Raw genomic sequence first — 15,150 nt, forward strand, 5'->3', positions numbered from 1 at the left:
CATGGGCTTCTGTCATCGTCCCCACATGGCAACTGTTGTTTTTCAATGATTTCTTTCCTTTTTAACTACATGGCAACTCCTGCTTGTTTTTTACATGGCAACTCTTGTTGTACCTACATGGCAACTGCCATCTTTCCATTGGCTTGTGTGCTCATCCCATACCTAGTTTTGAAATTGCATTCCTGGCAGATCAGACATTTTTATCATTCTTCAAGTTAGCTAGCATGGCAACTCTTGCTGGATTTGCATGGCAACTGCTAACTATGCCACATGGACTCATATTCCCCTTATATGACAACTACCAGCTTTTCCACCTATTTTTCATTTTTTTTAGATTTATATCATGGAAAATATTTTTTGTTCATTTTTAATACCTTTTTCATGTGCTTTCTTTTTTGCAGGGTGAAGAAGACTACTACACGCGGGGACAAGCATATGATTAGGGACCCACTCGAACGCCTTCATTCAAAGTTGTCAACGAGGGGCAACTCAGATGTTCATGAGGCGCCAGTTGACAAAACTGCTGCTGCACCGTCAACTGTTCCCACTAACTCTGACGCAAGTGGCCGACCATCTCCGCCGGTTCCAGATGTGCAGGTTAGAAAAACAGGCATCCATACATCGGGGACTGACGAGTCGGTATCTGCCAGGACAGCTGAAATATTGCCAACTCTTCTGGCAATGAAGGATGCTGCTGTGAGCCATGCCACCCCATCAGCAAGCGTTGAAGTGGACGCTCCCGAGACCAACCTAAGCAAGGAAGATTCCTGCTCATCTAACACTGATTCCAAGCGCATGCGTGGTGGCACTCCTGTGTCCACAACAGAAGTGGCTGAGGCGGCAGTTCATAATGATATGCCATCTACAGGTGAGAGTCTTGGCACCACAGCTCCAGCTCCTGTTGGTGCAGATACTGCTAAGGCGACTGTTTCGCGTGCTGGTCTTCCACTGAGGCGTCGTAGCCCCCGCAAGCAATCAACAGACATACCCAACGCACCAGCTATAGCTAGGAGCAGCAGAGATGAGTCTGGTTATGTTCCTGCGTCCACACTGTTCCCGCCACCTGCCAAAAGCAATGTGATGGAGAAACCGGAAGACCGGAGCACAACTGATGCAGGTGTCAAGCCGGGCACGAGTGACGCAGGTGAACGCCCGGAGCAGACTGCACCTTTACCCGCAGTGGAAATCCCAAGCTTAAATCTGCGCACTTCCAGGCTCCCAGTCAATGTTGGTGTCCCCTACAGCCCAAACAAGAAGATTGTCAAGGAAGCTGCGGCTGATACCGCTGACAACACGCCCCACCCTACAAATAAGCCCGATCATTCTATAGCGGCTGATTCAGATATGTTTGTTGATCTTTCACCCTTGGATTCTGCCCCGCAAGTTGTTCGCGGTCCGGCCAGTAGGCATGAGAGGCACCCAATGGCCTTCACCCCACCGAGCTTGAGCCTTGGCATCAGTCAAGATCAACCAGTGGTGCCAGATCCTATGCCAGCTGCCTTTGCTTTCCCGGGAGGCATGCCCGCAATGATGGCGCAACCAATGGTCGAGGGCAGGAAGGCTGTCAAGTTCGTAGAGCCGATCGTCCAAGGTACATTTCTTATGTGCTTATCATTTTCTTGTATACATCTGTGTAGTCTGACTTTTGTCCCAAGCATTTTTTGGGGGGTTCTCACTTGTCATGGCAACTGTTATGTGATGACATGGCAACTGGATTTGCTGCACCATGTCACCTACATTTTTTTGATGCCATGCTGCATTTTACATTCGGCAATCATATGGCAACTGAAGTTGATTCAACATGGCAACTGTAGTTGTTGTCACATGGCAACTACAGTGCAATACACATGGCAACTGGATTTTCTGCACCATGTCACCTGTATTTTTGTTTCCATGCTACATTTTCCATTCAGCAAGCACATGGCAACTGGAGTTGACACAACATGAAAACTGTAGTTGCTGTCACATGGCAACTACAGTGCACTACACATGGCAACTGGATTTGCCTCCACATGGCAACTCCCTACTTTTTGTACCTACATTTCACATCATGCACCCTATCTTTTCACATTCCATTTGTTTTGTTTTCCAGGTATCCTAACCCACTTTTTTGATCCTTGCAGGAACCCTTGAGGAGATTTCACCGTCACTTGATGAACCTTACCCCAGGATCGAGGAGGAAGCATTGCAGAGGAGGTCCTCACGAGGTCAGGGGCAATCAAGTTCCAATGTGCCTGCAGATACGATATCTGAGGATACCATTAGGAGTGCCACCCTGGTTCTGTGAGGCAGCAGAGGGTAGTTCACCCACCTCCCGCGAAAGACTACGAGCCCGAAGTCAGGGCCACAAAGGAACAGACCCAGCTGTACGATATTGTCAAGCGATTTGGAAATGCGAGGGCCAGCAGCAAGCACATGAAGGAGTTGAAAGCGTAATGACCACATTTTGCTTTGCTCTTTCTACCATTCATATTTTTTCTACTTTCTATATATGATCCGCTTACGTTTTAGTTCTTCCTTTTTTACTTAGTAGACAAGATTCTTTCATGTTATATCATTTTCATACAGCTCATGTTTGGATAGAACCAAGGTCATTCAATGCGAAGCGACGTACGTCGACCTGGGTGATCTTGCCAAGTCCATGAGGCCAAACGGTAAAATGTCGACGAATGTAGTTGCATGTGGGATATGTCTCCCGACAAAACAATCATGCATTATAGTGTGACCTGCAAATATGGGATGGTGACTTCCACCACAAAATCCTGATGAAGAATTTTGCTCAATACGGTCAATTCAAGCTCACACTGAAGAAATATGTGAGTACTCCTTCCCTGTTTGCACTTTTTTCACATGGTATGGTTTTTTGCCATTATCTGCACTCTGTTTATGTGGCAGATGTTTCATGCGGCATCAGCTGCCGTGCAAACTGACTTTTTGATTTTTGCATCCCGTGCAAACTATGTGGCAACTTCAAAGTAAAATACACGGAAAATTTTGTTCATACATGGACGACAACTTTCTTTCAACTACCCACTATAACTAAACATTCTACGTGATTCTACTTTTTTTGTCCCACTGATGTTGTTCATGTGAACTCTGCTTCTCATTTCCTTCACTTTTACATGCACGTCCTGTTCCCCATGTTCCAGGAGCTTGCACCACACGACCCACACGACAAGTGTGGTCACCACTACACGATATGTCTTGACCTGAAGAACCAATGCTTTGAGGTGCTTGATTCAATGCGTTTGGCAGCCGATGCAGACCTTACTTCGCATGCTGAATTCTTCATCAACAACGTCAAAGAGACATGGAACCGTCACAATGAAAACTCAAAGGTCCAGATCAGACATTTCCCGATTGAGTACGTGGCGACTACGAATCAAGGGAACACGTAATTTCCTACCCCCCCCCTTCATGTGCCATTTACATCAATCCCACCCCTCTTTGTTGTTACATCTGAATTGAAGTTTATCATTGCTATGTCTGTCCTTTTTGCGAGTTCACCTAACTCTTTTTCTTGTGCAGGACGGACTGTGGATTTCACACGTTGGAATAGTTGCAAAGTGGGAAGGTAGACTTGTTCCCGCTGTCACAGCTGCAACGGTCATTGAGCTCCGGAAATTTTACACATGGAACTGGTTGACGAATGTAGATTTCAACAAGCGGTCCGGAGTACGCGAGTTCATGGAGGAAACTGTCAAGAAAGTCATCAAGAAGTATAAGTGATCACGTGGCATTACACACCGGATGCATACCTTACATTCTGTTGCCGAGGAATGTAAGGTACTACCTTTTGTTCTTCTCAAAAACTATGTCCGTGTGCAATGCTATGACTGCAACCCCGAGTAGCCTAGTATGCAGTGGTGGTTCATGAGTGACATTTGAATATTTTCTGTAATATTTTGTGTGGATGTAAACCTATTTCAGGCGTGATAGTAGATATGTTTTATGTTATCATTATTATTGTGGTTTCATCGTTTGCACCACCAGGTTGCTGCTTCGAATGCGTGCACTATGTTCTAAAACATGGAAACTATAGTTCATCAGACATGGTTATTAAAATTCATCGTCGTTTTTCATTTGGCTATTTTGCTTCTTCTTTTTCATTGCTAACTGCACCGGCTACCATGGTAGTTTTGATCATGTAGCCGTAACCTTTTCTGCGGTTGATGCACGTTACGCTTTTTCAACTTTGTTTCCCATAGATTGCACACAACACAACATGTGTGACTAAAGCATGTCGAATTATCATGAAAATATACGCGATGTAGAGTCATTAGAAATAACATGGCATTTTTCAGTAAAGCTAACATGGCAGATTCAGTACATAGAACACGGCAGATTCAGCATAAACAAGATGGCAGATCCAGTATACTTGACATGGCGGATTGAGTATAATTAACATGGAAGACCCAGTATATTTACCATGATAGATTCAGTATAAAATATCATGGCATATTTAGTACAAAATAGCATGGCAGATTAAACACATATAACATGGCAGATCAAGTACACACAACATGGCAACTGCAGTTACCCATTCAATGCAATTTCCTGCAACTTCTGATGCCCCTCAAGAGTCAGTCTCCCATTTCTAGAAAAAAATTCACAACATCTAGGTTACAAAACAAAATGTCCCCAAGGACCATGTCACAGCGCCCCAATTTTGCTTACGGATTGCCCGTCCGTTTCTTCGTTTTCTTGTGTTTTGCTTGAATCTCCAATCCCCATTTGTACCTTATCTCTTTTGGACGCCCCTTTATGATGGAACTGGGTGGGTTCCTGACCTGGGTTTGTGTGCTTGTTGTTCCAGATCCTATCTCCGAGTTTTCAGATGATGGCCCCGTGGACGAAGGCACACTTGATGTGCGGGGGAACCTGTGTAAGGCTTCCTCAGCTTTCCTCTTCTTGATCTCATCAAGATCTCTTTTCAGGGCCTTCCTGTGTTTTTCTACGACTCTCGCTGTCTCATCACTCTTGCACGCTTCATCAATTAGCTCAGCATAGTTCTTTGTCAGCACAACGTGCCTCACGGCTTCCATGGTTGACTTAGGTCTCTTGTCATGCACAGCCAGAACTGCGTTTGTTGTCTGCGGCGCCAACGTGTTGTCAGTGTGCCAAGTCCATCGCCGCCTTATGAAATGGCGGGGCATCCGTGTCACGGCGTTCATGTCCATTACTTTTAGTATGTGACAGCACACAATGCCGTCCCGTTCAAACTTGCAGCATTGGCAGTAGTATTCGCCTTGGCCGATCGAGGCTTTCATGAAGTAGTTCCTTCCTTTGTCCGGGTCTTCAGGTTCTGAATCTGACATGCCCAAAATATAACGCACCTTGAATGTATGTTCGTCCACCAGGAAAGCCGTGAACATGCTGGCACGCTTTATTTCTTCCTGGAATCTGCAAGTTTTGTGTGTTTTCTGTTAAACTATCGTGCGCTTTTTTTTGTAGCACCTTATGTTGTCATGGAAATAGAAATACATTTTTTTGAACAAGGCAAATATAGTACATTGAACATGGCAAATTAGTACCTTGAACATGGAAACTATAGTACATAAGACATGGCAACTGTAGTACATTAGGCATGGCAACTGTAGTACATTAGACATGGCAACTGCAGTACATTAAACATGGCAACTGCATAACATTTTCAACTGGCCATCGTAATTTCCACACCAACATTCCCAATGGAAGCACATTGCATAAAACATGGCAACTGCATTTTATTAAACATGGCAACTACAGTTGAGTAAACATGGCAATTGCATTTCAACAAACATGGCAGTTGCATTTTAGTAAACATGGCAATTGCATTTCAGTAGATATGGCAACAACATAACATTTTTCAATTGACATTGGCATTTGCATACCAACATGCCCAATGGAAGTACAGTGCATTAAACATGGCAACTGCATTTCATTGAACATGGAAACTGCATCCGAGTAAGCATGGCAAACAGAATTTCCATTGAACATGGCAACTACAGCTGAGTAAGCATGGCAAACAGTATTTCATTAAACATGGCAACCACATATCATGGCATTTGCATTGCATTCTATATGGCACCTACTGCCTTCGTGCTTTGCGCAAATAAGACTATAACGCAACTGACTTACTTGTTAAAGATCTTGTTGGTGTATATCTTGCTCATTTGCCTCTCCATCGGTAAATATGTTAGCAATTTTGGCTGCTTTAGAGCGGTGTTCGCTTCTTGCTATAGCTCAGATCCCAGTATTTTTTGTTGCAAAGTTGTGTACTGCTTGGCAAACTATAGAAATGAGTTGCCAGGGCTCACGTACCGCTTCAAACCAGCATTGAACCCCTCGCTGCGCTGCGTAGTCTGCAGAAACAGGAAGAAGCACTGCATGAAGTAGGCCGGCACCCAGTACATTCGCTTCTCCCACAAGCTAGCAAGAGTCTCGTTGTCTGGGACTTGATATGTTTCAATCATGGCCATCCAGCTCCTTTCAAACTCCTCCACCGTCAAGATGTGGTCCACACACAGCTCGAATGCCTTGTGCAGCTCTGGACGGTCAGCAAAGAATGGTCCTAGCGTCTCCTCAGCCTTCTTTATAATGTGCCACCTGAAGTGTCTGTGCACTGCCAACGGAAAGACCTCCTCTATGCCTAGACGCATGCTAAAATCCCGGTCTGTTATTATGTTCATCGGAGCAAGTCCATCCATGCACTCCAAGAAGGTCTTGAACAGCCAAACGTACCCATCTATGTCTTTGTTCCGAACGAGCCCGCATCCGAACTGCAACGACTGATTGTGGTTATTTATTCCTATGAATGGAGCGCATGGCATCTTGTACATATTAGTGAGATACTCGTGTCGAATGAAATGCAATCTCGGAAATGTTTGTAGGCTCTCCTTGCAGCACCATCCACCCAATACATGTTCCTGACACGGTCCTCATCGTCCAACCTTATCCTGTAGAAGAAATCTGGATCTTCCTTCGCTTTCTCATCGAAGTAGGCCATTGTGGCCTCTATGTCAGCCAACTTGCTCTCTCTACGGTACTTTTCCTTTAGGTTTGTGACATCGGCTGGTATGTAGGGCATGTTACTCAGAGTCCCTTTTTTGCTGTGGATGAGTGATAGTATCTGGACCATTCTTGATGGACCAACGTTACAATCATGTAGCAGCTTTATGAATTTCTTCTCGAGGGGGGTGAATCCTCTGTGGGCGGTCAGAAATTTTACCAGGTCGAACTTCTTTATGAGTTTGTGGTTGTGCTCGTCAAAATATTCAGTGACCACCCACTGTGCTCCATCTACGTTTAGCTTACACCGGACAGGGCATTCGGTCTTGAGAATGATACCTCTCTTTCGTTCCGGAACGAAAGGCGCAACACCTTTACCCTTCTTGTTCCTTCGTGCCTTGTGGCACCTCATCTCACCTCTGCTATACTCGTTAGTTTTCTTAATTTTCCTATGGTATTCGGTGTTGACCGCAAACCCATGGAACTTTGCAATGTCTGGTAGAATTCCTTTGCTTCTGCGAATGATTCAAATCTCTGCCCAACGTACGGTGACTGAGGTACCATGATCTCTGATTGCCCACCATCTTGATCCCCTTGTGCTTCGTCATCAGTTTCATCATTCACTTCAGTATCGGTGGCAGTTTCATCTACTTGAGTGTTGCCAGTGCTTGTGTTCAAAGGGGTGCCTGTCAGCATTGCTGGAATGATTGCCATTTCCTACTCTGACTCAGCATTGTTTGCGGCATGATTGTTGGCTGGCTGGTGGAATGCGTCTTCCGTGCGCTCAGAGCTCCCCGCAGTAGATGTCCCCGCGCCGCTGTTCACTGTAGTTGTAGGCCTTGTAATAGAAAAAACAGGTACGAGCGTAAGATTTTGCTTGAATAACATGTTTATTGTAACAGATCACATCAACTTCAAGTGATTTGGCATGACATCATTCAAACAGCAAGCCGTGAGTCTGCGTGTGGACATGCATGGCAACTGTAGTTGTCCAGTCATGGCAGCTACAGTACAACAAACATGGCAACTATTGTTTTCCAATGCACGACAACCAGCTCCTTTTTAGTATGAAAACATGGATTCTATATGCATGGCAGCTGCAGTCCTGCATACATGGCAAATACTGCTACCAATACATGGCAACCAGTGTGTTCTAGCATCAAAACTTTGCATTCTAGGCTTGAGCTCACTAGGTAAATGCGATCAACCATTAGTGTTGCACACATGCTTCTAGCAGTTGGCAAATTTTCGAAGACAATATATGATTCATTGCAGTCAACCACTTGTTAGCGTTTTATGCTTGATTTTGTCCAACATCACTGATACAAATCTTCTTTTTCGTCACGTGCTATTTGCCACAAAAACAAATGTAGTGCTCTTTTGTGGTTCAATTTTTTCCTTACCTTGTTGTGCTGCATGTGCCCATCTTGTGTGGTCTGTCACACCAAATTGACGTGCTCTATCTGCAATCTGTGAAGCTTGCCACGAGACGTTTGCCGGGGTACCACCACCGTAATAACCTGTAAGCATCGTAATAGTTGGTCAATACATGGCAACTGCAGTTTGTGCTGGCATGGCAACTGCAGTTGTCCTAGCATGGCAACTGCAGTTGTTCCTCCATGGCAACTACAGTTGTCCAGGGAGGGCAACAACAGTTGTCCAAGGATGACAACTGCAGTTATTAATTCATGGCAATTGCAGTTGTCCAGTCATGGCAACTGCAGTTGTCAACTATGCTCCTTCTGCTAATTCACCGTCCGCAACTTCACTTTTTATGGACTCACATGTGTATGACATCGATGGTAGGTACATGGGTGCTGCCTGCTGCCACGTGCTGCATGAAGGCTCTGCGTTTTCCCCCAACATAACTCATGAGTCTTTTGCCAACCTTTGCAAGTTTATTTTTCATGTCCAGACCATTATGTGTTCTTTTTCCTATGTGTTACCTTGATTAGCCATATTAGCTAGTTGAAGTTGGCTGCCCGTACATTTGTCAGTGTTAGCGCCCTGTGACTGAACTTGCCACGGAGCCCCCCTGAGTGTGTTTTGGTCATAAGAACCTGCGAAAAAATGACAGTGTAGGACATAAGTAGAATGTCATCTTCATCGTCGCGAACATGGCAAATGTTCTTTTCTTTTGTTATCACGCATCATACCAATGCTTGCTTACTGTTCTAGTAGTGGCAGCAACGGCCCTGCAGAAATGAGTTGACTCTACTCTGATGCATCCCAAGGGGGCGTTTCTGGTCTTTGAGAACCCCAAGTATCAGCACCATCTTCGTGATTCATTCTTTTCCGCGTCTCGTTTCTGCCAATGTGCTCTCAATCACTGCATGAACAAGAACGCATCAACAATCCACAAAAATTGTATCCTTGTGCTGCTTCCATGTAGAAGTTAACACGTTAGTGTTATCACATTTTCATGCGTAGGCAACCAACATATCATGGCTAGTAGGACATGCACATCCACTATATTTTCTAAAATCTGGGTGCTAGCTATCTGTTTGATTCGATGGCATCAGCCTCTACAATAGGATGGCAAGAAATAAGTTGACATGGTGGCAGTTGACGACAATGATAGGTGGCAACTGACGTTAGACACCAGTGGCAATTAATTTTCACACCACCCATTATTCAAAATTTCTCAATTTTCTCTCCCTTTTTATGGATTCCTACACATCCATTCATTTACCAACTACATGCATCAATCTACTGCGAACTTACGGTTATCTCTAGCGTAGTATATGGAAAATCTAGTGTATTCTACTTGGCAACTGTGAAGACACACAACCTATGTAGTGTTTTACCCCTGTAGGACGGATCTAGTTGCCAACTTCATCAGTAATTTTGCAATTTTCTTCCCAGAAGAAGGATGAGAAGTAGTAGGGAGATCGGGAGATTCACCTGCTTTTAGCTGGTCGTCTTTGGAGGGCGTTGTTGGAGTGGGGGTGGGGTGGGGGAGATAAGGGGTGTGGTTTGCGGTGGGAAGGCCCTACGAATCTGCTCTGGTTGCCATGGCAACCAGAGAAGGCTGGCGATGGAGGTAGGGGTTCAGGAGGTGGGAGAAGATGGTGGCAGTCGGGATTGGGGATCGATCAGAGGCCGGGACGGCTGGGTCGTGCGGGCTGTTGGGTCGTCTGGCCCGTACGTGCGGGCGGGGTTGCCACACACCAGACGTGCGGGTCGTGCCTTTGCACGCCCGGACGCGGTCGTGTGGGCTGGTTCCTTTCCAATGCACACGAGGCGTGTGGCACAACTACCCGATACACCACACGTGTGGTAGTTATCGGGACCCTATATATATCGGTGGGATTAAGTTTAGGGGCTATACGGTCCATCCGATCGTTATCGGGCAGTCGAGAAAAATATAGGTTAGGAATCCCAATTAACAAAACAGAGATGTTTTGTAGATGTTTGGGGATGAACTGTCCAACGGTGGCAACTGTTCGGGTCGGGTTCGGGACAGTTTCGGACACAGGCGAGGAGGTCTGAGAAAAGGCCACGACGGGAAAGGGGGTTAAGAGGGGTTTTTGAAGCCTCCGATCGCGACCGATGGATTCGATCGATAGGGGGAATAGGTAGGCCTACGTTGGCTGGTTGTGACTGTGTAGAAGACCAAGGGTTGCGGGAGAGAAGAGAGAGAGACCCAGCAGCAGTTTCTGGAGACCGAAAACGTCCGACGATAGACCGACTATAATGTCGCTATAGTTATCTGTTGGGGCGTCAAAAGGACTCCGAATGCGATGAAACTTGGCAGGCGGCCTACTAACAACAAAACAACACCGCACACCAACTTCATCCCATTCCGAGAACATTTTCCGGCCACTTATAAAATAATATTTTGGACATGCCGCAGGCGCGTGCAAGTGTGGTTGGGCTCAGAACGGACAACAGAGAGAACGGGAGACCTGGACGGATGCAAGTTTGAAAACATGATCATGCAATGCACATGATGACATGACATGATGCAACACGCAAGCGATTGACATGGCAACGATGGCGAATAACTGGAAGACACCTGGGACATCGGTCTCGGGGCATCACAACACTCCACTACGAGAGGATCTCGTCTCGAGATCTAGAATGGCACCGGAGAGAAATGGAAGAGGAAGAGAAGAGGTAAAACTAAGTTGCGTCTTTGACCAATGAGTGAAACCAAAGAACCTTGCGAGGTTGAACAAATAGAAAGACAGAATACAACGAAGATGAACAAAGTTGAAAACACTCCGTTTGAAAAGAGGAACAAGGAACCTTACTAGAACCTTGTAGGTTGAAAGATATAAGAAAAAGGGTTGCAATTGGCAAGAAGTACATGCAAGCACTCCGGTAGAAACGAGATGTACGAGGAATGATAAAGATCAATTACGACAACACTTCGGCTGGAAATGGAAGGTAAAGAATAAGAACTTGGCCAAAAGAAATCACTTGGATGAGACTCCGATTAGAAAAAAGGAATGATAGACACAACAGCCCGGTTAAAACAAGGTAGAGAAGGAATAAGAATGATATAACTTGGGCAGCACTCTGACTGTAAATGGAAATAATTCAACATGAACTTCACAAAACAAGATGATGGGTCGAAGAGAGCAACATCACAATGCCTCCGGAACAAATGTAAGAATGGAATCAAAAGAACGGAGGAGAAAACAACATCTTCTACCTCAAAATGAGCTTGAAAAGGCATCTTTAGTAGAAGGGTCGAACGGAGTTGTTGGAAAACCAAAAACGAAAAGAGTAAGCTTGTTGTGTGCTTATGGAAAACATCTCAAAACTATGAGGTGAAATTCTGCCACTAACGGAAACAATAGATTGGATTGATATCAACAAGGAGACGAGAAACTTATTTCACTGGGAGGATGAAAGCAGAACTTGGATCATTTATAAGCACCATAAATAGAAACAATCCTTAGGGAAAGCTTTAGGTGAAATATAACCCAAGATAACTCCAATGAAGAGATTGATGGATTTAAATACCTCATTCTTGATAACTTGTGAATCATGAAACACGAAGGGAAATTATCAAGAATGACATAACACGACCTGAAAAGATAAGGTAGAAAGAATAGCACTTTGGAATGCAAAATCAAGAAAGCTTGAACTCCTTAAAACAAGACATGCGTTGAACACCATGTCTATTTGAGAGTATAGCTTGGCGGATCATAACTTCGAGAGAAATCTTGAGGACAATTGAAGAATGAAAAGAATCATTGACGAACCACCATGAAGAACTACGGTAATAAAAGGATGATATAAAGAAAGAGAAGTTGAAAACACAATGTGAATCCTTGCAATGATTTAGATGGAGCTTCGTGGTGATATAATTGAGAGACCTTGGAACTTCAGAAAAAGAAAGATGAAAGAAGAATAAGAATTGCATTATGCTTATCCTTCACCAATTTAAATTGATGACAAGCAACAGATTTGGCATACTACTTATTCTCGTAGAAAGGATTAAGAGAGATATGGCACAAAATTGAGGAAGGTATTGATGGAACCACCGGTGGGAATAGGAAACAACGAATGAATTGATATGATAACGAAGGAAGAGAAATCTTGAACGAATCACCATAAGAATTGAAAATGAACAAAGAAAAGATAAGGAAAACACCAGGAAGGATTATAAAAGAACGAAGAAACTTCAGAGAATTTAGATACGTCTGAACAAAGAGAATCACGAGATGATTAGAGAATACTTGAATGATGCACTGGTATGATTTGGAGAACGAGAGCTGTAAGCTGAGAATGAACAAACCCAAAATGATGACCTTCAGAGAATCGAACTGAAAGACGCTTGAAATGCTCCGGATGGGTGAAAAGAATTCTCACAATCGAAAATAATTATGAGAGGATGGCAAAAAGCTTGAACCACGAGTCTCTGAGAGAACGGATAAGATATGGAGGAAAAACTCTTCTTCGGTCTTCAAAATCCGAGAATCACGACGGGGAACACCGCCATGATAATTGACGAGACACCCCGGGAAAATGAAAAGCGAAGAGGTTGAGCCAACAATGAAAAGAGTTATAAGATCTTGGAGAAACCATCTGACTGATGATAATTCATTCTTACGTCAAACTTGGGAAAAGAATTTGAGGGTAGCTCCAGAAAAATAGAAGAGTCAGGTAAGATCCTGGGAAAAGACCTGTGGGTTAAGGCCCACTCAAGAGAAACACCGTTGAACGATTTAAAAGAGAGGTTGCACTTGTTGAATTAAATGGCTTGGATGAGATAACATCCTCAAAAGAACTTGCACGAATTGAGAATTGCCGTGGATTTGTCACGGCAGATGTCCTAGTGTGAGGACTTAGTCGCGAGGCCAACGCATCTATGTGGTACTTGACAGGGGTTGAGCGAGACGACAGACGCGATGTTTTACCCAGGTTCGGCCCCTCATGGTGGAGGTAAAAGCCTACATCCTACTTCATTGATATTGATGATGATGATCACGGTTACAAGTGTGCTCTATCTCGAGAGCTATTGTCTAAACCTAACTTGTCCAACTTGTGGAACTTGTGTCCCTCTTCCCCCTTTTGGGGAGCCCTGCCCCTCCTTATATATGTTTAAGGGGCGGGTTACATGTGGAGTCCTATTAGGATTAGGAATAGTCTGTCTTTTAATACAAACCAGATACAAGTCCGGGTCTTGACTCCTTGTAAGGGAAATATTCCTCACACCTTTTCTCTTAAACCGGCCCACCATTAGCATAAACCGGCCTTCTGGGCCTTGGGCCTTGTCATCCGTCTGTCCCGCCCGCTGGGTCCAGTGAGTCATAATGTTCAAGCAGGTTGCTTGTAAACCGCCAAGTCAGTGCGGGTTGCCGGTGAATCGCCAAGTCAGTGCGGGTTATATTCTGGCCGGGTTACGCCGCGGGGTATATTCCCGACAAGAATGGAAACTTGAATCTTCTGAGATTTCTTCAGCACTCCGGAACAATTGAATAGCGAGAGGTGACTAAATAAGGGAGTCTTCGATAAGGGCTTCCAACATGGAAAACATGTGAACCCATGAAAAAGATATGATCAACATCGAAAGCTTGAATTGAATCCACCGGTGAAGAAAAAGAATGAAGAATGATGAAGTTGAGGCTCCGTTAGAATCTTCCTGTAAATCACCGGATAAGAACATTGAAAGAAAGGAATGGAGAAAATTAACATGAATAAAATGGATACTTGATTCAGAAATCTGAGCCATTGAAGAAAAGGGTGGGAGGGAGGGCAAACAAAGGCAACTTGGGACGGATGAAACAAATAACGTTGAGAAGACTTTGAGTTGATCTTGCGGATGGGAGAAAATCGTAGGATCCTCTTGAAGAGAATCACACCGGTTGGAAAGAATTGACATGAAAATCTCGATGATCATGAAGGATCGGTATTCACATAGGAATATTAGAACACCGCTTAGGGAAGGTATGGAATCAACACTTGACTTCAAAGCAACTCGAATACCACAACTTAAAAACAAAACAAAGGATTGGCTTGCAAAATAAGCCGGAACAAACATATGATAGAGATTTCGTCCAAAGTTTTCATGGTGGGTCCCACACGGGCTCGATCGTACAGCACCATTATTTACAAGGCAGTGCACATGACATACGAAGCGTCCCCGAGTCAGCATAGCCAAGGACTATTTAAGACACAACAAGACCACTATAAAACCAACCGTGGATAGGAGGACCACTACACGTCGAGCCCCAATTTCATATCATACATTTTTCAGAAAGATATCCTAGGAGCTACTTGAATTCCCACTTATAAACTCCCGAAACTTTCCGGTTATGCAATCAGGTGTTGGGGATATAGGGGAAGCATAATCTCTCACCCAAACTAACAATACCTACATCCAGCCGTATCCATCCTTCAACACATAACCAAGAAACCTTTAGAAAACATTTACCTCAACCTTCGGAAAGCATCCGTTATACGAGTTATGGCAATACTCCCGAACTCCCGCCCCAGTACTGGGTGACGTCGAGGTTATCTCACCAACAACTGCATAAAAGAGATTTTCTATGTCGGCGAACTCAGGTATTCCAGAACTGCAACGATAAAATTGTGACGACAACACATCAGAGCTCAACTCCTCGGGACACTGCCACAACCCCTAAATGTCAGGAGGCACCAAGAACAATGTTCTCGTCACAAAACCATAGAAACATTTCCAAG

The 15,150-nt window shown here is 44.5% G+C and overlaps 1 protein-coding gene across 1 annotated transcript; it reads right to left on the reverse strand.

Annotated features, from left to right (window-relative positions):
* Nucleotides 1-4,536: 4,536 nt before the first annotated feature.
* LOC147964610 (protein FAR1-RELATED SEQUENCE 5-like) lies at nt 4,537-6,988 on the reverse strand. Its single transcript, XM_087530059.1, has 4 exons — nt 6,889-6,988; nt 6,304-6,790; nt 4,741-5,403; nt 4,537-4,597 (listed from the first exon to the last, which is right to left on the reverse strand). The coding sequence occupies exons 1-4, from the start codon at nt 6,986-6,988 to the stop codon at nt 4,537-4,539; spliced, it is 1,311 nt and encodes a 436-aa protein (XP_087386185.1).
* Nucleotides 6,989-15,150: the final 8,162 nt, after the last annotated feature.

The sequence above is a fragment of the Triticum urartu genome, chromosome 6A (genome assembly GCF_056163025.1).
Source record: "Triticum urartu cultivar PI428250 chromosome 6A, HENAU_Tu73, whole genome shotgun sequence".
NCBI classification, from domain to species: domain Eukaryota; kingdom Viridiplantae; phylum Streptophyta; class Magnoliopsida; order Poales; family Poaceae; genus Triticum; species Triticum urartu.

Excerpts from the sequence above, each read along its gene's own strand:
- LOC147964610 (XM_087530059.1), bottom strand. The coding sequence starts at position 6,988 with ATGGCCTACTTCGATGAGAAAGCGAAGGAAGATCCAGATTTCTTCTAC. Across the intron at positions 5,404-6,303 it reads TTCAATGCTGGTTTGAAGCG|ATTCCAGGAAGAAATAAAGC; the intron begins GTACGTGAGCCC and ends CAAAACTTGCAG. Across the intron at positions 4,598-4,740 it reads GGGCGTCCAAAAGAGATAAG|AAATGGGAGACTGACTCTTG; the intron begins GTACAAATGGGG and ends ATTTTTTTCTAG.